Below are 21,355 nucleotides of genomic sequence, written 5' to 3'. Positions count from 1 at the left end.
TTTCATATTTAGTTTTGATATGATGAGACTCTTAAACTTAATTAGATATTTGATAATGTATTTAAGGTGTATATTCGCTTATACCAGCTAAGAGAAACTATTTGACAAAGTGGATTTGGGTTGGTCAATGGCGTAGAGGAATTGAGCTCTTCGAGTTGTGGTAGAACTTGTTATGTGGTAAAATGCCAAGGTTCGTGTATAAACTTGAACTTGGAATATTTTACTTTCCGAAATTTGAAGTATCTTGATGGGTTATTCTCTTACTTTTTGTCTTATATCGTGGTATGATTATTATCTCAAGTATTGCAAAACTTTTACTAAACCGCCCACTTTTACGAATTGCTTGATCATTTTGCATTCTTGTTGGGACTTTTACTTCTTGTTATGGTGACTGGTCATCAATATTGGCATGCCTCTCGATTCGTATCTTTCCCATTTTGACTTTGGATTTATATTTTGTCTTGACGATGGGGTTTCTCCCATTTTTGAGTACGAGTGGAAAGCCACTTTCAACATGGTTCTTGATTCTCTTGATATTGGGTGATGACCCTTCTTGATTTAGAGGCTTCGGTCCGTCTTGATAATTATTGTTCTTAGTGTGAAGGCATGACGTACCTATTGGGCAAAATTGATTATTTGACAACTCTTTTGAATTGAATTATAAGTTTTCTTGATACTTAAGCCTTCAAATATTAATATTGATATTTTAAAACTCTTTAAGGTTTGTATTTGGTACTTCGATATATTTATTCACTTGGGCTTACTTTTACCTTATTGAGCCACCTGCGATGAACAAGGGAGTTGAATAATTTAATGGCTCCAAGCCCAAATTTTATACACCACTAAGATTTATGCTTAGCGATAGTTGTTTTGTATCGTACGTAATATGTGAGACGAGATGTGAAGATGGCCATTTGGAGTAGACTTTTGGAGACCTCGTAAACATCACATCTGCATATGCATCTAGTTTTATAAATATTTTGGGGACTTGTGTAGGATAAATGTGGCACTTATGTATGATATTTTGAAGGCTTGTGGAAACAAAACCGTATGCTTGTAACTTGAACTAGGTGACTAGTTTTGCTATTTTTGGAGTGTGTTTTTAACTCAACTCATGCCATGTACTGGATTTATACTTTGACTTGTCATTATACACAAAGGAAGATAATAGTCTTATGAAAACTACTAGTTTGAGTTTTGTGTATTTTATGGACCCGCAATGATGTTGAATTGGAAATAGAATTTCAAAACAAGTTATCTAAATTTGTTGGCTATTTGAGATTAAGAAAAAAAAACTATCTTTTGCTTCCTAGGTGGCATCCTCCCAATAGGGATGCTACAAGTATTGGTATCAGATCCTAGGTTTATGATTCTAGGACTTTTGTTGTGACTTGTTGGTATACTGTTTGTTTTTATTACATATTGTTTTTGTATATAGTGCATATGCATCATGTACATGTCCCTAATGCAATGTGATCTTCCCTTATAAGGAATCAAATTGTGGCATCTTCTACTTCAAATAGACTTATGGAAGCCGCTCGTGATTGTTTAAATACCTCTAATGCCCAACTTCACCTACAAGAAGGGGTTGGAGAACATTTTTCTGATTCTAATCCTCCTAGTACAAGTGGATCTGAAGGGGGAAGTAATTAGGATATGAGAGTTGGGCCACACTCTGAAATGAGTCATAGTGCCCTCATTGTTGATCCTTTTTTTCAAAAATAGCTGATTTCTTTCATCACATGGCTAGAAGAAGGCTAACCCTAATGAAATGAACTTTGAGAAAATGAGAAAAATGGGTGGAGTTGAGTTTGAAGTCACTGTTGACCCTACAGATGCCGAGCAGTGGTTGGAATGGATTGAAAGAGTGTTTGAGCAGTTAGAGTGTTCAGACACTACCAAATTTAAGTATGTTGTCTCACTGTTACAAAAATATGCCTATGATTGGTAGGTAAGTATACCAAATGCCAGGGGAAAACCTCCTGTTCTTACTTGGAATGATTTTATTAAAGAATTTCATAAGAAGTATATCCCACCTGCTTATCATGATGCAAAGAAAAATGAGTTCTTAAATTTAAAGTAAAGGAGTATGTCTATCGTTGAATATCAACAGAAGTTTCTCAGGCTGTCCCGCTATGTTGGGGGTATTATTAATAACAAAAAAGATAAGTGCAGGCGATTCAAAGAAGTTTGAATGGTTCTATCAAAAAATCGGTAGCCATCCTACAATATGAAAACTTTTGTAAATTAGTTTCAGCTGCTCCTACTTGGGAAAGGATCGAGAAGGAATAAGATGGTAGAAATGAACACAAGTTCAGGAAAGCTTATGCAGATTTAGAAGGTCCATCAAAAAGAGGGAGGTTTGACAGTTCCAAAGCTAATACTTTTCAAAAGTTAGCCCAACATAAGCAGAATAGATCAAGTTTCTCTACTGCCAGCACTCCAAGCTATGTCCAAGGCAAGACTCATATACCAACTTGTGCACAATGTGGAAAGAATCATTTTGGTACTTGTAGAAGAGCTTTTGGCGCTTGTTTTAATTGTGGGAGCTTCTATCATAAAGTGAGGGATTGTCCTAATCCTAAATTCACTTATTCTCTGCGTGTGGAAGTCTCAGTTCAAAAACCTGTTACCACTCCATCTCAAGGGAATAGAGGTGCAAGATCTAGAAATACACAAGCAATAGGTACAGGAGCAACCAATCCAGCTAGTGGGTCAAGAGCTATAGCACGAGCTTATGCAATGAGACAGAGGGATGACCAAGATGAAGCAAATGTGGTTGTTGGTAAATTCCACTTATTCGACTTATGTGTTATTACATTATTTGATCCTGGTTCTACACATTCGTATATTTTCTCATCATTGGTGTTTCCTAAAAATGTGAAATCTGTGAGACTCGATTGTGGGGTGCTTGTCCAAATTCCTTTGGGTCAACAAGTTGTTTCCAATCAAATCTATCGAGGTTGTTCCTTGGTGATTCAAAATCTAGTCTTTCTTGCCGATTTAATTGAAATGCCTTTCAAAGACTATGATTTCATTATCGGTATGGATTGGATTTATAGATACTATACGGTAGTTGATTGTAGGTCAAAGGATATGACCTTTAAAGCTCTTTCACCTTCACACATCATTGTTCAAGGTGCAAGATCAATGACATCTAATATCATCTTCGTGGTGGTAGCAAGGAAGATGGTTATACAAGGTTGTCAAGCTTATCTTGCTCATATATTTGATACACGCCTGAAAAGTCCAAGCCTTGAGGATATACCCGTGGTGTTTGAAGTTCCTGATTTCTTCTCTGAAAATCTTTCCGGACTGCCCCCGGAAAGGGAGGTTGAATTTCCTATAGAGTTTGTTCCTGGAACTACTCCTATCTCTATGACGCCTTATCGAATGGCTCCAGCAAAACTGAAAGAGTTGAAAAATCAATTGCAAGAATTCCTTGAGAAAGGTTTTATTCGTCCGAGTGTTTCCCCTCGAGGAGCTCCTGTGCTATTTGTGAAAAAGAAAGGTAGGACTTTTAGGCTTTGTGTTTATTACCAGCAACTCAACAAGGTAACAATTAAGAATAAATACCCATTATCTAAGATTGATGATTTATTTGACCAGTTAGAAGGTGCTAGTTTGTTCTCAAAAATTAACTTAAGGCCTGGGTATTACCAACTGCGGGTAATGGAACATGATGTCCCTAAAACTGCCTTTAGGACTTGATATGGACATTATGAATTTTTGGTGATGCCATTTGGCTTGAAGAATGCTCCCGCAACATTTATGGATTTGATGAATTGCGTGTTTAAGCCTTATCTTGATCAATTTTTAGTGGTTTTTATAGATTATATTTTAATATACTCCAAGAATAGTGAAGATCATGGAAAACATCTTTGAATTATTTGCAAATTCTGCAAGAAAAGAAGCTTTATGCTAAACTGTCTAAATGTGAATTTTAGCTCGGTGAAGTGGCCTTTTTGGGACATATTGTGTCGGCGGCAGGTGTGAAAGTGGATCCTAGTAAAATTCAAGCTATTGTTGAATAAAAACCACCTAAAAGTCCAACTGAAGTAAGGAGTTTTTTGGGTTTAGCGGGATACTATAGAAGGTTTGTCAAAGGCTTCTCCATTATAGCCTCCCCTTGGACTAAACTCTTGAAGAAGGATGTCAAGTTTGTATGGGATGACAAATGCTAAGAGAGTTTTGAAAAGATCCAATCCTTATTAACACAAGCTCCTATACTTACTCCACCAACTTAAGGGAAGGAATATGTGATATATAGTAATGCTTGTCATTGTGGTTTCGTGTGTCTTGATGCAAGAAGGGAAGATGGTTGCATATGCTTCTCGAAAATTCAAATCACATGAATTGGACTATCCTACTCATGACCTTGAGCTCGCCGCCATAGTGTTTGCCTTGAAAATTTGGAGGCATTACTTATATGGCGAAAAATGTCACATATATACTGATCACAAAAGTTTGAAGTACTTGGGTACATAGAAAGAGTTGAATCTGAGGCAACGTAGATTGCTTGAAATCATTAAAGATTATGACTGCATGATCGATTATCATTCGGGTAAAGCCAATGTGGTAGCAGATGCTCTAAGTCGTAAAGCCCTTGCTAGTTTATCGCTAAGCCACTTGCCTTTGTTTGTTAAAATGAGAGCCATGAATTCTTGTCTTGCATTTAACTCTGATGGCTCTATTGTTGCCGGTTTGCAAGTCAAACCAGTTCTACATGAAGGTGAAAGAAGCACAGAAGTTAGAAGAGAAAATGGTAAAATTGATCAAAGAAGCTTAAATTGGAGAAAAACTTGATTTTAAATTAAGGGAGGATGGTGTTCTACTTTATCAAAATAGGTTCTGTGTCCCTAAACATGACAATTTTAGAAAATAAATTTTGAATGAAGCACATACTTCACCATATGCAATGCATCTTCGAGGTACTAAAATGTACCAAACCATTAAACAACACTACTGGTGGAATGATATAAAGAAGGACATTGTGGAGTTTACTTCTAGATGCTTAGTTTGTCAACAGATAAAGGCTGAGCATCAAGTCCCGACTGGTTTGTTACAACCCTTGTCGATCTTTGAGAGGAACTGGGAAAGAATAACTATGGACTTTGTTTCTGGGCTTCTACGCACTCAAAGAAATCATGATGCAATTTTGGTTATTGTTGATAGGCTAACCAAAAGTGCTCATTTCTAAACCATCAAGGTGGACTACCCACTTGAACGTCTAGCAGAATTGTATGTTGAGGAGATTGTGAGGTTATATGGAGTTCCTGTTTCTATTGTATTTGATCGAGACCCAAGGTTTACATCTAGATTCTAGACTAGATTTCAAGAAGCTTTGGGCACTAGGTTGAACTTTAGTACATCTTTCCATCGTCAGATAGATGGTCAATCCGAGAGGGTGATTCAAATCTTGGAAGATATGCCTCAAGCTTGCATTATGGAGTTTAAAGGTAATTGGGAAAGACATGTAGCCTTGATAGAATTTGGTTATAATAATAGCTATCAATCAAGTATAGGCATGCCTCCCTATGAAGCCTTATATAGGAGAAAGTGTAGAACTCCTCTTTGCTGGAGTGAAGTTGGTGAACAAAAACTGGTTGGTCCTGAGATTGTGCAACAAACTGAAGATAAGGTAAAAGTCTAAGGATCTTCTAAAAATATATTTAGATAGACAAAAGTCTTATGCTGATCTTAAGAGACATGAAATTGAATATCAAGTATGAGATAAGGTGCTTTTAAAGGTTTCTCCATGGAAGAAGATTATGAGATTTGGTCAAAAAGGAAAACTTAGTCCTCAATTTATTAGACCATATAAAGTACTTAAGAGGGTTGGTCCAGTTTCATATAAATTAGATCTTCCATTGGAATTAGATAAGATCCACAATGTCTTCCATATTTCTATGCGTAGAAGATATCGCTCAGATCCATCTCATGTTCTTCCTGTCGAATCCATTGAGATAAGTCTTATCCTGACCTGACATATAATGAGGAACCTATCCAAATCTTGGCCCGTGAGACAAAAGAGATTAGAAACAAGAAAGTTTCTTTAGTAAAAGTCATTTAGAGGAATCATTCTGGCAATGAAGCAACCTGGGAGAGAGAATAGGATATGCGAATTCAATATCAACATTTGTTTTGAGTATAAGGTAAATTTTGAGATGAAATTTCTTAAGGAGGGGAGATTTGTAACACCCCAATTTTGTTTTTATGTTTTTTCTAAAGGATTGCCATGTGATCCATGTTATCTATGAAGTTCTATGTGGGTAGCAATGATTGGAAATAGGTCTAGAGGGATTTGGAAGGAGTTGGAGGCCAAATAATGGGTCGTGGTAATCACCCTACTTGCGTATGCTACCGACTTGGATGTATTACATAACAAAGCTACTTGAGTACATATCAAGCTTAAGTAGCAAGGATTTCATAGGTTCTTAAAGTGAGATAAGATTTTGTACCCACGAAAGAGGAATAAGGAGATAACACACCTACTTGGAACGAGTAGGTGTGTCACCTACTTGGTCCAAGTAGGTGATTTCATAGGTTCTTAAAGTGTGACGATATTTCGAACCCACGAAAAAGGAATAAGGAGATGACACACCTACTTGGAATGAGTAGGTGATGCACCTACTTGGACTTAGTAGCTGACGCACCTGCTTGGGTTCACCCCACCCCTTCATATGGCAGCCATGGGGTGGGTGCATGGAATGAGGTGGTGGCCTAAGGGCTGGACACGTGTCACCCTTAAGGGCTGACACATGTCACTCTCAAGGGAGAAGTATATAAGGCAACTAATGACTAAGGGTTCTTATTTGTTCATCTTTTACACTTAGAAACTTAGAGAAAATTTGAGAGAAAGCAAGGAAAAGAGGAGATTAACGTGCACACCTCATAATTTAGCCAACTTGAGAGACCCACTTGTTAAGGTAAGATTGAGGTTTTTTTTCTTGTTAAGAAACCCATTTTTGGATGGGACTGCTGTTAGTAATATTAGTATAACTCCTTGAGTAAAGATTCATTTTTAGTGATTCAAGATATTTTGGAAATATATTTCATAGTTCTATAACTTTCATTTAGGCTCTAAAACCCAGTTTTGCTTTTATCTGCTAGAAAAAAAGGTGATGAAGTATAGGGGAGGTGCTGCCCAGATTTTGTTTTGGAAACCCTACATGGACTGCTGTTGATATTTTAGACAGATCCTTTTGTAAAGAATTGATGTAGGGGTAATTCAAAATTTCATGTGACCATAAAACACATGTATATAACTTTGATTGAGGCCATAAAGCCAGTTTCCCCCATTTACCCCTTCGAAACTGAGCAACAATACAAGATAGTAGGCTGTCCAGAATTCCTGTTTTGATAGTTTGGGATGATTTTTATTGATTTCATGTTTATTTTTGATATGATGAGACTCTTAAACTTAAGTATATATTTGATTGTGTATTTAATGTGTATATGCACTTATACCATCTAAGAGGAACTATTTGACAAAGTGGATTTTGGTTGGTCTATGGCGTAGAGGAATTGAGCTCCTCGAGTTGTGGTAGAACTTGTTATGTGCTAAAATGCCAAGGTTTGTGTATAAAATTGAACTTGGAATATTTTAATTTCTGAAATTTAAAGTATTTGGAAGGGTTGTTTTCTTACTCTTTGTCTTATATCGTGGTATGATTATTATCTCAAGTATTGCCAAATTTTTGCCAAACCACCCACTTGTACGAATTGCTTAATCATTTTGCATTCTTGTTGGGACTTTTACTTCTTCTTATAGTGACTTATCATTGATATTGTCATGCCTCTCGATTCGTATCTTGCCCATTTTGACTTTGGATTTATATTTTGTCTTAACGATGGGGTTCACACATTCTCGAGTACGAGTGGAAAGCCACTTTAAACATGGTTCTTGATTCTCTTGATATTGGGTGACGACCCTTTTTTTATTTCGGGGCTTCATTCCATCTTGATATTGATTGTTCTTAGTGTGAAGGCATTATGTACCTATTGGGCAAAATTAATTATTTGACAACTCTTTTGAATTGAATTATAAGTTTTCCTGATACTTGAGCCTTCGAATATTAATATTGATATTTTGAAACTTTTCAAGGTTTGTATTTGGTACTTCGATATATTTATTCACTTAGGCTTACTTTTACCTTATTGAGCCACCTGCGATGAACAAGGGAGTTAAAGAATTTAATGGCTCCAAGCCCAGAGTTTATACACCACTAAGCTTTACGCTTAGTGATAGTTCTTTTCTATCATAGGTAATGTGCGGGAAGAGATGTGAAGATGGCCATTTAGAGTAGACTTTTAGAGCCCTTATGAAGATCACATCTGTATGTGCATCTAGTTTTGTAAATATTTTGGGTAGTTGTACAGGATACATGTAGCACTTATGTATGATATTTTGAAGGCTTGTGGAAATAAAATCGTATGCTTGTAACTTGAACTAGGTTACTAGTTTTTCTATTTTTGGAGTGTGATTTTAACTCAAGTCATGCCATGTACTGGATTTATATTTTGACTTATCATTTTGCACAAAGGAAGATAATAGTTTTGTGATTATTACTAGTCTGAGTTTTGTGTATTTTATGAACCCGCAATGGTGTTGAATTGGAAATAGAATTTCAAAACAAGCTATCTAAATGTGTTGACTATTTGAGATTAAGAAAAAAAACTGTCTTTTGCTTTGTAGGTGGCATCCTCCCAAAGGGGATGCTACAGTCTATGAGTCGTAGAACTGATCCGTAGATGGCCAAAGTTGATTTTTATGAAATGTATTTGTGTCTTTTCCCATCTCTTTAAAACAAAAACCCTGATATGCACAATACTCTCAATAACACTAAGATTAGTTTAGAGCGACGGTTTGAGAAGAAGAGAAATGCTAAGGTTCGAGTTCTTCAAGCGAGGTCTTCGAATTCTTGATTGTTCTTTGAGTCCAAATATGTAAAGCTAACTAAATCATCATTTATGTTCTTCCATGTTCCCCTAAGTATATGATTGGTTGAGTAGTAAGTGATATAGGTATCCTACGAATGAATCTTTAAAAGATTTCTTTAAATCGTAGTATGTTTTTGCATAAATTCGCATGATTGATAGTTTTCATGAATTAAACACTTAAAATAAATAATTATAGTTATCCCTAAATGAACCCTATTTGAGTATTAACTTTCAAGGGATTACACAATGATTAAGTCTAAAAGTTTGGTTGGTGAATATTGAATGAGCATGAGTTGAACTTGAGTTTGATAGTAGAAGTCTAAATGATTGTTGATTGGTGTTCTGATGAGTCATGAATGAGTCTTGAAAAGAATTTCTAATTGAAAGAAGTGATGATTGTGTTGATTAGTGTCCAATGTGACTAGATGGGTTGATTTGTATAAACTGATTGATTTGAGTCTTATGAGCATTTTGAGTCTTGGGAGGAGCATTGAGCACCGATTTGGGTAAGAGTGTAGTTATAACTTAATTCCCATGAACTACCTCACCAGCGTAAGATAGAGGTTTAAACCTCTTAAGTCCCAGAATGATGGACTTTGCTTGATTGTGGATCCAATGATAGTGATTTGTCCTTTACCTTAGCTATGTATTGGACCGGTGTAGCAACGACACCGGCTCATAGGTGATGGTTGTCGATTAAAGAAACTCCTGATTAGGATATGATATTGCATGACTGCATTGTTAGATTGAGATTGTAGATGATTGAATCGATTTAAGAAATGTTTGCTAAATTCTAAATTTTTGCATATCTTTTGAGTTGATTTATGAGCCTGGAGTAAGTATTTATTAACTGTTTCTCCTTCCTTCCATTTTACATACATGTACATTTCATGTACTGACGCCATTTTTCCTGCATCATTTCATGATGCAGATACAGGTGTTAGAGACCCTCAATAAGTGCATTATTGTGGATTACTTCTACTCTCAGAATTTGTGAGTCCTTCTTGCATCCGGAGGCACTCTGTATTTAGTTATCTTTCCTTTGAAGTATTTCTTTTTGGTTAACCATGGACTTGTCATTGGTACCTTTTGAATAGTATTAGAGGATTCATAGATAGATAGAGGATAGTATCGAGTAATGTTTTAGTTGTCAAAACTATCCTTATGACATAGAGTTGATTTGATGTTTGTTTCAAATACATTATTCTTCTCGAAATCTTGAATTGGTTAGCCCACTTGAATTTCTTTTAAATTGATATTGTCTTGAGCTAAGTGATTGAATGAGTGATCAGACCAAGTGGTTCTCTTGGGGACCAGCAGTGGTCTTCGAGAGCCTACCCTATTGAAGGACTTCAACCAAGCCTCTTAACATATCATACATAAGCATACATAAGTTAAATAGACAAGAAAATAGCAAGCGACATCATAAATACAGAATAAAGTCTCAACTCAAACAGAAAGACAACATAGACTCCATGAACATCTAACATGCCTCTTCTAGTCTTGATGAGGCATAAGACAAGCTCCTACCTCACCCACAGTATGAAAATAAAATTCAGAAAGAACAATAAAAAGATAAGTGTCTTGTCCTCAAAGCATAAGTAATAACCAACTATGAGAAAGTAAAGCTCAATTCTAGCCACAAGTGGGAGGTACGCGAGATAATCGTTTGTCCCTACATTTTGATACAATTTAGCCAAAACATATGCGTTAGTACATGAAATGCACTAAGTATATGAGAAACATGCATGAACAATGATAATAGGACATACATAATATGAAAATGGGATGCATGACCAATATCTTAAAAGCATTATTAAAAGATGAAAAGTATTTAAAAGTCATATTATTATCATGTTGTCAATGCATCATAAACATCATAAGAACTTGTAACATAGCATATACATATGTGGGATACTATAAGTCATTTTGAGAGCCATAACTCTTTGTGAGAGATAATGTTAGCCGATATTTAAGACCATGTCAGCTATAATAGGGAATTCTAATGTAACTCCGACATGGAGAAGAGAGAGGGTACTTGTCATGGTAAACTCTATGATGCCTAAGTGGATCCATTAAGCTACTAAAGAATCATGCCTCAACTAATGGGTGACCCTTTGTAAGGAATTAAGCCTTTACTAACGGGTGATCCTTCTTCCTATGGTGGCACGTAATTATGGGACAATGTGATTTCTGCTAACGCTCTCATACCTCTACTAACAGGTGAACCTCTATTCGAAAGTCTACTCGGTGCTAGGTCAATGAAATATCATACATAACATACGTCATAAGCTTTGAAGATTGTAAGAATCTAGTAATACTAAGTTTGTCATAAATACTAGCAATCATAAGAATAGCTCCTTCAACATATCATGACATCATAACATAATCATAAAGATACTTATCTAAAGCATCAAAGTCATGATAATATTTTTCATAAAATTCATGTTAATACTTCATCTACAAGCATCCTTGAAAGCCATAGTTCATCATCATTCAATAATTTCATGAGACGTTCATAATTCCTTGGATTTCATTCATAAATCCTTTATATATCATGATCATCAATCCTTAAAATTCATACATAACATTCATAACTCTATGGATGGAAGGATCCATGGATTAATTGTCACATACCTTAGAAAATTAAAGCCCTAGATGTGTAAGACCCCAAAATTCGAAAAGTCGAAACCAAGGGGAAATTCTCAAAATATTGACTGATTTTAAGACCACGAGTCACTCTACGACTCATAGAAGTTACTATGACTTATAGAGATGAGTCGTAGAGGGATACTTGAGCTTGTTCAGGACCAAATTTTAGGATAGGTCCTATGACTCAACAGGATGAGCCATAGGCCTAAGGACAAGTCATAATATTGACCCGTAGAAAAACTTTAGAGACTTAGGATTTGCAGGTTTTAAGGACCTACAAGATGAGTGATGTTTATGACTTGTAGACTAAAGGACTTGTCGTAGGCTAGAAGAAGATCAGAGATCCATAATTTAGAACTTTTTAAGGACCTGCAGAATTAGTCGTTCCTACGACTCATCACCAGTCCTATGAATCATAAATCCAAAATCATAGGTTCTTCTGACTTAGACTAATGAGGGGTAGTTTGGTCTTTTCCCCTATATTTTATCAATACATGTGGATGTTTTTGAGAATAGTTCTCTCTCAAGGTTCCTTCAAGAGATAATCTTATTCATCAAGGTTTTGGCTAGAATTTCTTTAAGAACAAGTCTCATTTCTCAATTTCAAGTTCAAATTCATTCAAGGTATATGGGGATTGATCCATGGGTTCATTTCACCCATGGAGTCTCAAGGTTTTTCTTAAAATTCTCTTAAAAGTTTATTACTTTTAAACTCTAAATTTAACAAAATATGGTGGGCTATTTCAATTACGGTTTTAATTATTGTCAATGATCATTACAAGTATGATTTTACATTAATTGCATGATTTAGTGTTGAATTATGAATGCCCATGCATGCAACTATTTTCAATGATGATATACATGAATTATCATTATGGAGTTTAATGATTTCAAAATATTCTCATGATTTTCACTCAATTGACTATTTTGTGAGTTTTACTCTAAATTCAAGTTTGAATTATGATCATGGATTATAATTATGTTCAAGTTATGAATTCCATACAAGTTATAATGAAAGGTGACTTAGGATCTTTAATTGGTGACCTAGGAATCTAATGACATGAATTATGCAAGTATGATATTGTGATGTTGAAAGGCTTATACTCACATTGCAAGTATGATATAAAAAATAAGCTAATCTATGAATTATGAAGCTTATGATATATATTAAGTATAATTACTATGTTATATATTTTATGGGATTTGACTTAGCATCGAATACTGAATTGAGGTGGGGGATCGACCTATGGGGTCCTTATATAAAATCTCTTGTCTCATAACTACGTGCCACAATAGATTTGACTTATGTCCTAGCTAGTGGATCCACATATAGCGTATGTATATGACCTGTCTAGAGGGGTAAGAGTCTACCTTGACAAGTAGATTCCTCTTTATTTTTTTGTATGGGGAGACATCGGGATTCCATGTTATAGCACATATGGTCTTATTATCGGTTATGATTCTATCTCACATATGTATATTCTTTTACGTTCTTTTAAGATATCAACTATATCCTTAAAATGCTTTGATTATTATGGTTTTCTCATGACTTTACTTATCCTCTTTATCATATACGTTATTTGATTATTGGATCCTATGATTTATATTGCATGGCATGCCTACATAGTTAGTGCATTCAAATGTACTAATGCATAGTTGTTGCCTACATCTCTTTTATAATTCATGATTTGTAGAGGAAGTCGTTGGAAAAATATTGTAGAGTCTATGTAGTCAAGTTTACATCTATAATTCATGATTTAGACTCTATGATAGGTTATTTCCAATTTACTTTACCTTATACATGCTTACTATATATCAAGAGGCTTCGTTGGAGCCTTTAGAGTTTTTATTTGTCGTGTTACAACTAAGCCCTAGTTTGGGTCGTGACAAACTTGGTATCAGAGCACAAGGTTTAACATGTCCTAGGGAGTCAAACATACCGCATCAAGTAGAGTCTTATTCATGGATGTGAAGTGTGCCACATCTATGAATAGAAGGATATAATGCATTTTAGGAAATCATCACTTCTTTCATAATTATATCGTATGATAGAGTACACTCTAAGACTTCTTCTCCTAATAATTATCCTTTGTGATTTTTAGAAATGCCTCCAAGAAGAGCATCTATACAAACAGAGGTCAATGCTAATGAAGAACAAGCTCCTTCGGCCCCTCAAGACAATGGTCACCTACCCTACCAAGTGATTAATGTAGAGTTCCGAACCGCTATTACTATGCTAGCCTAAGTTGTGGCCAACCAAAGGGTTGAGGAACCTCCTAATTCTCCTACTCTGGCTTCTAGAGTGAGGAACTTTTCAAGGATGAACCCTCCCAATTTCCAAGGATTGAAAGTTGATGAGGATCCTCAAGAGTTCATTGATGAGGTTTATAAGATAGTGAGTATTATGGGGGTGACTTCATAAAATAAAGTAGAGTTGGCAGCTTACCAATTCAATAGTGTTGCTCAAGTTTGGTATTTACAATGGAAGTTAGAGAGAGTAGATGAAGGCTCTATTGAATGGGAAGCCTTCAAGCTTGATTTCCTTGATCGGTTCTTCCCTTTTGAGCTAAGAGAAGTAAAGATGTTGGAGCTCATCAATCTTAGGAAAGACAACATGGGTATGAGGTATTATGCCCTTAAGTTTACCAAGCTATCTAAGAATCCTTCATTGGTGCCACTCCACATTCCCGAATGACCTAATTCATATTGGGGGTGTCCAACTTGGTTGATAAGGAATGTTGTACTGCCATGATTGTCAAGAAAATGGACATATCTCGGCTAATGACTTTTGCTGAACAAATTAAAGGGGATAAAATCGAGGAGATGAGGATAAGGGATTCTAAGAGAGCCCGGTATGAAGGTGGATTCTCAAATACTAGGATCGGTAGTGGTAGTGGGCGTTCTCAATAAGGCCAAGGTTCGGGAAAGAAGTTTGTTAAGTAAAGGTTGTCATACCCTAAGGGTCAATGTGGAAGTGTGAGTCGTAGTATCCCCACTTTTTCAAAGTGTGCGAAGTATGGAAAGAATCATGGATGAAGGTATGTGATGGGAATGGGTGCTTGCTCTAGATGTGGCAAGGTGGGCCATAATCAATCCGAGTGCCCTTATGTTACCAACAAAGGTGGAGAAAGTTTTCCTCATGCTCAAATTACTCATGGAGGTCAAGTGCAACAAGGTGCCCAAACTCAAAAAAAGGGTGACCAACGCAACAACCGATTTCATGATCTTCATGCTAGGAAAGATGTGGATATTACTCCCGATGTGGTCATGGGTATGTTATGGGTCTTTATGTTTGATGTTTATGCGTTACTTGATCCGGGTTCCAAATTGTCTTTTGTTACTCCTTGCCTTGCTATGACATTTGATGTGTGCCCCGAAGTGTCATTCGAACTTTTTTCAGTTTATACTCCTGTTGGTGATTCAGTGGTAGCCAAGAGAGTTTATAAAAGATTTCGCGTGTTGATTTTTCATAAAGTTATCTCTTGTGATCTTGTTGAACTAGACATGGCTGATTTTGATATTATTCTTGATATGGATTGGTTACATGCTTCTTATGCATCTATTTATTGTAGAACCCATAGGGTTAAACTTTAATTTCATAATTAGCCTGCTCTTGAATGGAAGGGTAATGATTCGGTTGTTAAGGGTCGATTCATTTCATGTCTTAAAATCCAAAAAATGATTTCCAAAGGGTGCATTTATCATATAGTATAAGTTAAGGATGTTAATTCCGAAACTCCTACTCTTGAATCAGTCCCTATAGTTAATGAGTTTCCTGATGATTTACCTGGTGTTTCTCTTGAAAGAAAAATTGACTTTGTTATAGATATCCTTCTGGATACTCAACCTTTATCTATTTCTCCTTACCATATGGCTCTGGTGGAACTTAGGGAGTGGAAAGAGAAATTGAAGGACTTTTTGGATAAGGGTCATATAAGGCCAAGTATTTCACCATGGGGTGCTTCCGTGTTGTTTTTTAGAAAGAAAGATGGTTCACTCTAAATGTGTATAAATTACCGACAATTGAATAAGGTCACCATGAAGAACAAATATCCAATTTAGAGGATAGATGATTTGTTTGACCAATTGTAAAAGGCAAGTTACTTCTCTAAGATTGATCTCTATTTCAGTTACATCAACTAATGGTAAGGGAGCGTGATATTTCCAAAATGGCATTTCAAACAAGGTATGGCCATTTTGAATTTGTAGTCATGTTGTTTGGATTGACTAATGCTCCCTCCATCTTCATATATTTGATGAATCATATTTTCAAGACATACTTGGACATGTTTGTGGTTGTATTTATTGATGACATTTTGATTCACCCTTAGAATGAGGAAGATCATATATGTCATGCCTTGGGAGGCTACCCTCGGCGCGGCCGACACTTAGAGACTATTGATAGTCCCTAAGCGAACCACTTGCCTATTCATTCAATAAATATTCTATCAGTAGAAGACTTAACTCATTAAGAAAACAACTCAAGGTAAAGCCAAAGGCTAAGAATTTATCTAATCCGATCAATAATTCTTGTTTGAATGAAACTAGCCAAAAGATAATACCAATCAACATCAACAATCTAGTTTATGAAGCCTCTAAAAACTATCTAATTGGTGCCAATGACAAGTTTATGGCTACCTCAAATAAAAATAGAAGGACAAGTCTCAAAGCAATAATAAAATATATGGATCCTCCAGATGTAGGGGAGGACTCACCAATCAGCTGGAAAGCAAGTAGATCTTCAACCGTGCGCTTATTGATAATATCTTAAACCTGTCTTTGCATCATAAAATAATGCAGGTTCAAATAGAAGTCAGTACATGGAATGTACGAGTATGTAATATAGCATAATAAAACATACATCAAGATAAAATCAAATCAGTTCATAGATCTCAAATCGAGAAGTTCAACAACTCAATCAAGATGTCCTAAGTCTAAACAAGAATAAGATTTAGATAAACACCAATCATATACAATCCAATCTAATCAGAGTACTATCAAGACCTATATGAGAATTTCTCTTATCCGACAACCATCACTTATGAGCCAATGACCAATGATATTACAATAAGCCGACGATGTTGCCACGTCCATTCAATACATTGTCAGGGTAAGAATGAATCAATCAATCATGGATCCAAAACCAATTGAGTCCTATCATGTCAAGACAGTAAACTAAGAAATATCTTAATTAACAATTCAATCCTCTCCTACATTTGGCAACGTAGTTATTGGTTTCAACTTATTACTTACTTTTACCTAATTCGATGCTTGATACTCCATCCAAGACTCAAAGCTCATAAAAATATCAATCCAAATCAAACCAAATCAATATGTCTCAAATGGACTCTTATCAGTTCATTAGTTCTACCAAATTATTCCTTTCCACCAATCAATCTCCCAATCATTCACAATCATTTATTTAAGAGAAGTTTGGACAATCATTTATGACAACATTCAGTTGAGACCATTCACTTGGGTTTATATATGAAAATATAGAGGACTATCAAGTTCATCGGCGCTATCATCATGCTCAAATTCCAATTACAATCATGCATTCATAAATCAAGGCTCTAGACTCAATCCGTAATCATATACATTCAATATCTACCAATATGCTATTAGGGTTTATGAAACAAGTAGTTCAAATCATTTATTCAAGAAACTAGTTTGTAGAAAAGTATCAATTTCTCAATAATCAGTAAAACATGTTAAATTTAAGAAAGAAATTCTCAAGAAACACAATCATGGGGACTCAATCCATTCACAATAAATCTGTCAAAATCATGAGCACATGGAGGAATAAAGTCCATGTTTTAGTTTAGTCTTACATGCCTAGACTTAAAGAGCAATTGAAAGTTAGAAAAACCGAGTGAAGGCTTGAGCCCTACCTTCTTTCTCTTCTCCAATCCTTGTTCTCAAATAAACTAAGTGTTAAGAAGGGAATAGGCATATAGGGTACTATTAAGGGACTCAAAATAGTCCCAAAACATTGAGATTTTAATCTATAAAAGCATAGAAAAAGACTAGAATACCCTTCATAAAATTGACTTTGGATGTCTAAGAGTCGTTTTATAACTCATAGAAACTTTAATGGGTCATCAAGTCCACTCATAGATCCTTCTGAGGATTTTATGATTGGGGTCTACGTATACTTTTCCACAAATCGTATGGACTTCTACAGGTCGTAAGACCCTTTCATCCTGCAACTTTCCCAAAACCTAAAATCCCGAGTCTCTGAATCTCTTCAACTAGTTGTTTCTACAAAACGTAACACTTCTTATGAATCGTCCTATTAAATCATAACAAAGGTACTGAGGCTTGTATTTTTTAGAAATCAGGCAATGACTCTATGACTCATTTCTACGAGTTGTCAATATGTTATGAGTTGTAAGGTGATTTATAAATCCTATTCACACTTAGCAAATTTTTCCCTTTCCAGTACCAACCCTAATCTTCTATGAGTCATAGGTTGACTCGTAGTAACTGGCATAATCCATTTTCCTTAATCTTTGTCAACTTTTAGCAAGGATATCAAACTTAGTCTAGGATAAAATAACACGGGGTGTTACAATATCTCCCCCTTGGCATCATTCATCCTCGAATGAAGACCAAGATAAGAGTTACGCAATTGTCGAATACAATCAAGAACTTAACAATAAAATATTCAAACAATCAACAATTTAAATTCAAGAATACATATCAAATACTCAAACTCGGAATAAAACTCACCTCAAGGATTAGAGAAAGGAACATTAACCTAAATATCATCATTAGGAGTCAGGAATATATGCGGGTATATTGCTTTTATATCCTCTTCAGCTTCCCATGTAACCTCTTCAACAAACTGATTTCTCCATAGAACTTTGATGAATGCAACCTCATTGGTCCTCAACTTGTGAACCTGACGGTCAAGGATTTGGACTAGAATCCCTTCATAAGTCAAATTCTCTTTCACCCTAATATTCTCAATTAGAACAACAAGAGATGGATCTCCCAAATACTTCTTAAGCATAGAGATATGGAACACTGGGTGAATAGCTGCTAACTCTAGTTGCAACTCCAAATTATAGGCTACCTTACCAACCCTCTTCACCATCCGATAAGGACCAATGTAATAGGGAATAAGATTCCCTTTATTTCTAAATATCATCACACCTTTCATGAGAGAAACCTTCAAGTAACCCAATCATGCACTTCAAACTCCAAATCTCTCCTTCTAATATCAGTGTAGGATTTATAATGATGTTGCACAGTTTTTAACTTCTCTTGGATGATTTGCACCTTTTTCATGGTCTGGTGAACTAAGTCCGGTCTAATCAACTCAGCTTTACCAACTTCAAACAATCCAATTGGTGATTTACATCTCATCCCATAAAAAGCTTCATAAGAAGCCATTAGAATGCTCGAATAGAAGCTATTATTGTATGCAAACCCAATAAAAGGTAAATGATCATCAATTACCTTTAAAGTCAACGAAATAGGCTCTCAACATACCCTCTAAAGTCTGTATCATACACTCTACCTGACCGTCTGTCTGCAAATGAAAAGTAGTGCTAAGGTTCACTCATAAACCCAAACCTCTCTGGAATGACTTCCAAAACTAGGCAGTGAACTGAGCTCCCCTATATGATATTATAGACAAGGGAACTCCATACATTCTAACAATCTCTCATAGATACATTCTCGCATAATCCTCTGTGATGTCCATAGTCTTAACCAATAAGAAACAACCTGATTTGGTCATCCTGTCTATAATCACCCAAATAGAGTTATGATGTCTGTAAGATCGCGGTAAACCTATTATGATGTAACACCCAGTGTTATCCTAGCCTAAGACTAAACTTAAGACCATGAGAATTTTATTTTTATGAAATGTACTAACCAATGGACCACGAAGGCTCTCTATGATTCAGAGACTATTTTACGAGTTGTACGAGCGACTCAAAGACCTCCTCAATACTTACTACAATTTTTGGATTCTGACAAGCCTTCTCGACTAAGCTTACAATTCGTAAGGGATTCTATTTAAAACCATTTGACACTTAGCTACAATTCAAAAATAGAATTCATTTCTATGAGTGGGGTCAACGGCTCATCAAAGAGTCTATGAGTCGTAGAAATGACTTATAGAAAAATTTAGAGATTTAGAGATTCAGGGTCTGAGAAGTTTCTAGGACAAGAATTGTCTATGACCCATAACACTTTCTATGAGTCATAGACTCGACTCATAGAATATAGTATAGATTATAGACTAGGTTTATGGCTAGTCTTCTATGACCCGTAGTAGTTAATACGAGTCGTAGAACAGACCCGTAGATGGCCAGAGTCAATTTTTATGAAAAGTATTCATGTCTTTTCCCACCCTTGTCAAGTTAAAACCTCAATATTTTGGGATTATCTTGAGTCCCTTAAGAGTCTTCTATATGCTAAAAGCTCTCACTAATACTTAGTTTATTGGATAGCAACGATTGGAGAAAAGAAAGAGGGTTAGGGTTCAAGTTGTCATAGTGAGGCCTTCAAATTCTTGATTGTTCTTCGAGTTCTAGTATGTAAAGATGAACTAAAACATGGACTTTGTTCCTCCATGAGCCCATGATTTTGATAGATTGATTGTGAATGGATTGAGTCCCCATGATTGTATTGATTGAGAATTTCTTTTCCTAAAATTTACATGTTTTATTAGTTATTTACGAATTCATATTTTTCTACAAATTAGTTCCTTGAACAAATGATTTAAACTACTAGTTTCATAAACCCCAATAGCATATTTATAGATATTGAATGTATATATTTAAGTATTGAGTCTAGAGCCTTGAATTTGTGAATGCATTATTGTAATTGAGATGTGAGCATGATGATAGTGTTGATAAAATTGATAGTCCTTTATATATTTCATAATTGAACCTAATTGAATGGTCTCCACTAAATGTTGTCATAAATAATTTTCTAAACATCTCTTAAAGATATGATTGGGAATAATTGGGAAGTTGATTGGTTGAAAGGTTTAATTTGAAAGAATTGATGAACAAATAAGACTCTATTTGAGACTTATTGACTTGGTTTGATTGGGTTGATTTCCCTATGAGCATTGAGTCTTGGGAGGAGTTTCGAGCACCGATTTGGGTAAGATTAAATAATAAATCAAATCCAATAACTATACCACCAAATGTAGGGGAGGATTAAACTGTTAAGTCGAATGTTTCCTAAATTATTGTCCTTACATAATAGGACTTAATTGGTTTTGGATCCATGATTGGTTTATTTGCTCTTACCCTGGAAAGGTATTGAACATGGAAATAACGCCGGGTTATTGTACTGTCACTAGCTCATAATTTATGGTTGTCATATAAGAGAAACTCTTTTATAGGTCTTGATGGTACTCTGATTGGATTGGATTAGATTATATATGATTGGTCTCTGTCTAAGTCTTATTCCAGTTTACACTTAGGATATCTTGATTGATTATTTCATTCTTGATTTGAGATTCGCCTTTTTATTTTGATTTGAGATAGCCATGAACCTGTCATTGGCACCATTTAAGCAGTTGATAGAGGCTTCATATACTAAATTATTGAGATTGTTGATTGATATTGTCTTTTGACTAATTTTATTCATAATAGTCTTGTTGAATTTATTTAGCTATATTCTTGGCCTTTGGCTTTATTTGGAGTTATTTTATTATTGAGTTAAGTATTTCACTGATAGAATGTGATTGAATCAATGTTTGAATGGGCTAAGTGGTTCTCTTAGGGACTAA

The 21,355-nt window shown here is 35.4% G+C and overlaps 1 protein-coding gene across 1 annotated transcript; it reads left to right on the top strand.

The window, feature by feature from the left end:
• Positions 1-1,795: 1,795 nt before the first annotated feature.
• Positions 1,796-4,034, top strand: LOC129884354 (uncharacterized). Its single transcript, XM_055958669.1, has 3 exons — positions 1,796-1,947; positions 2,319-3,402; positions 3,948-4,034. Exons 1-3 carry the CDS (start codon positions 1,796-1,798, stop codon positions 4,032-4,034), a joined length of 1,323 nt encoding a protein of 440 aa, XP_055814644.1.
• Positions 4,035-21,355: the final 17,321 nt, after the last annotated feature.

The sequence above is a fragment of the Solanum dulcamara genome, chromosome 4, assembly GCF_947179165.1.
Source record: "Solanum dulcamara chromosome 4, daSolDulc1.2, whole genome shotgun sequence".
Taxonomy (NCBI): domain Eukaryota; kingdom Viridiplantae; phylum Streptophyta; class Magnoliopsida; order Solanales; family Solanaceae; genus Solanum; species Solanum dulcamara.
Note: the sequence above shows the minus strand (reverse complement) of the source record. Positions and strands in the feature narration are given on the sequence as shown.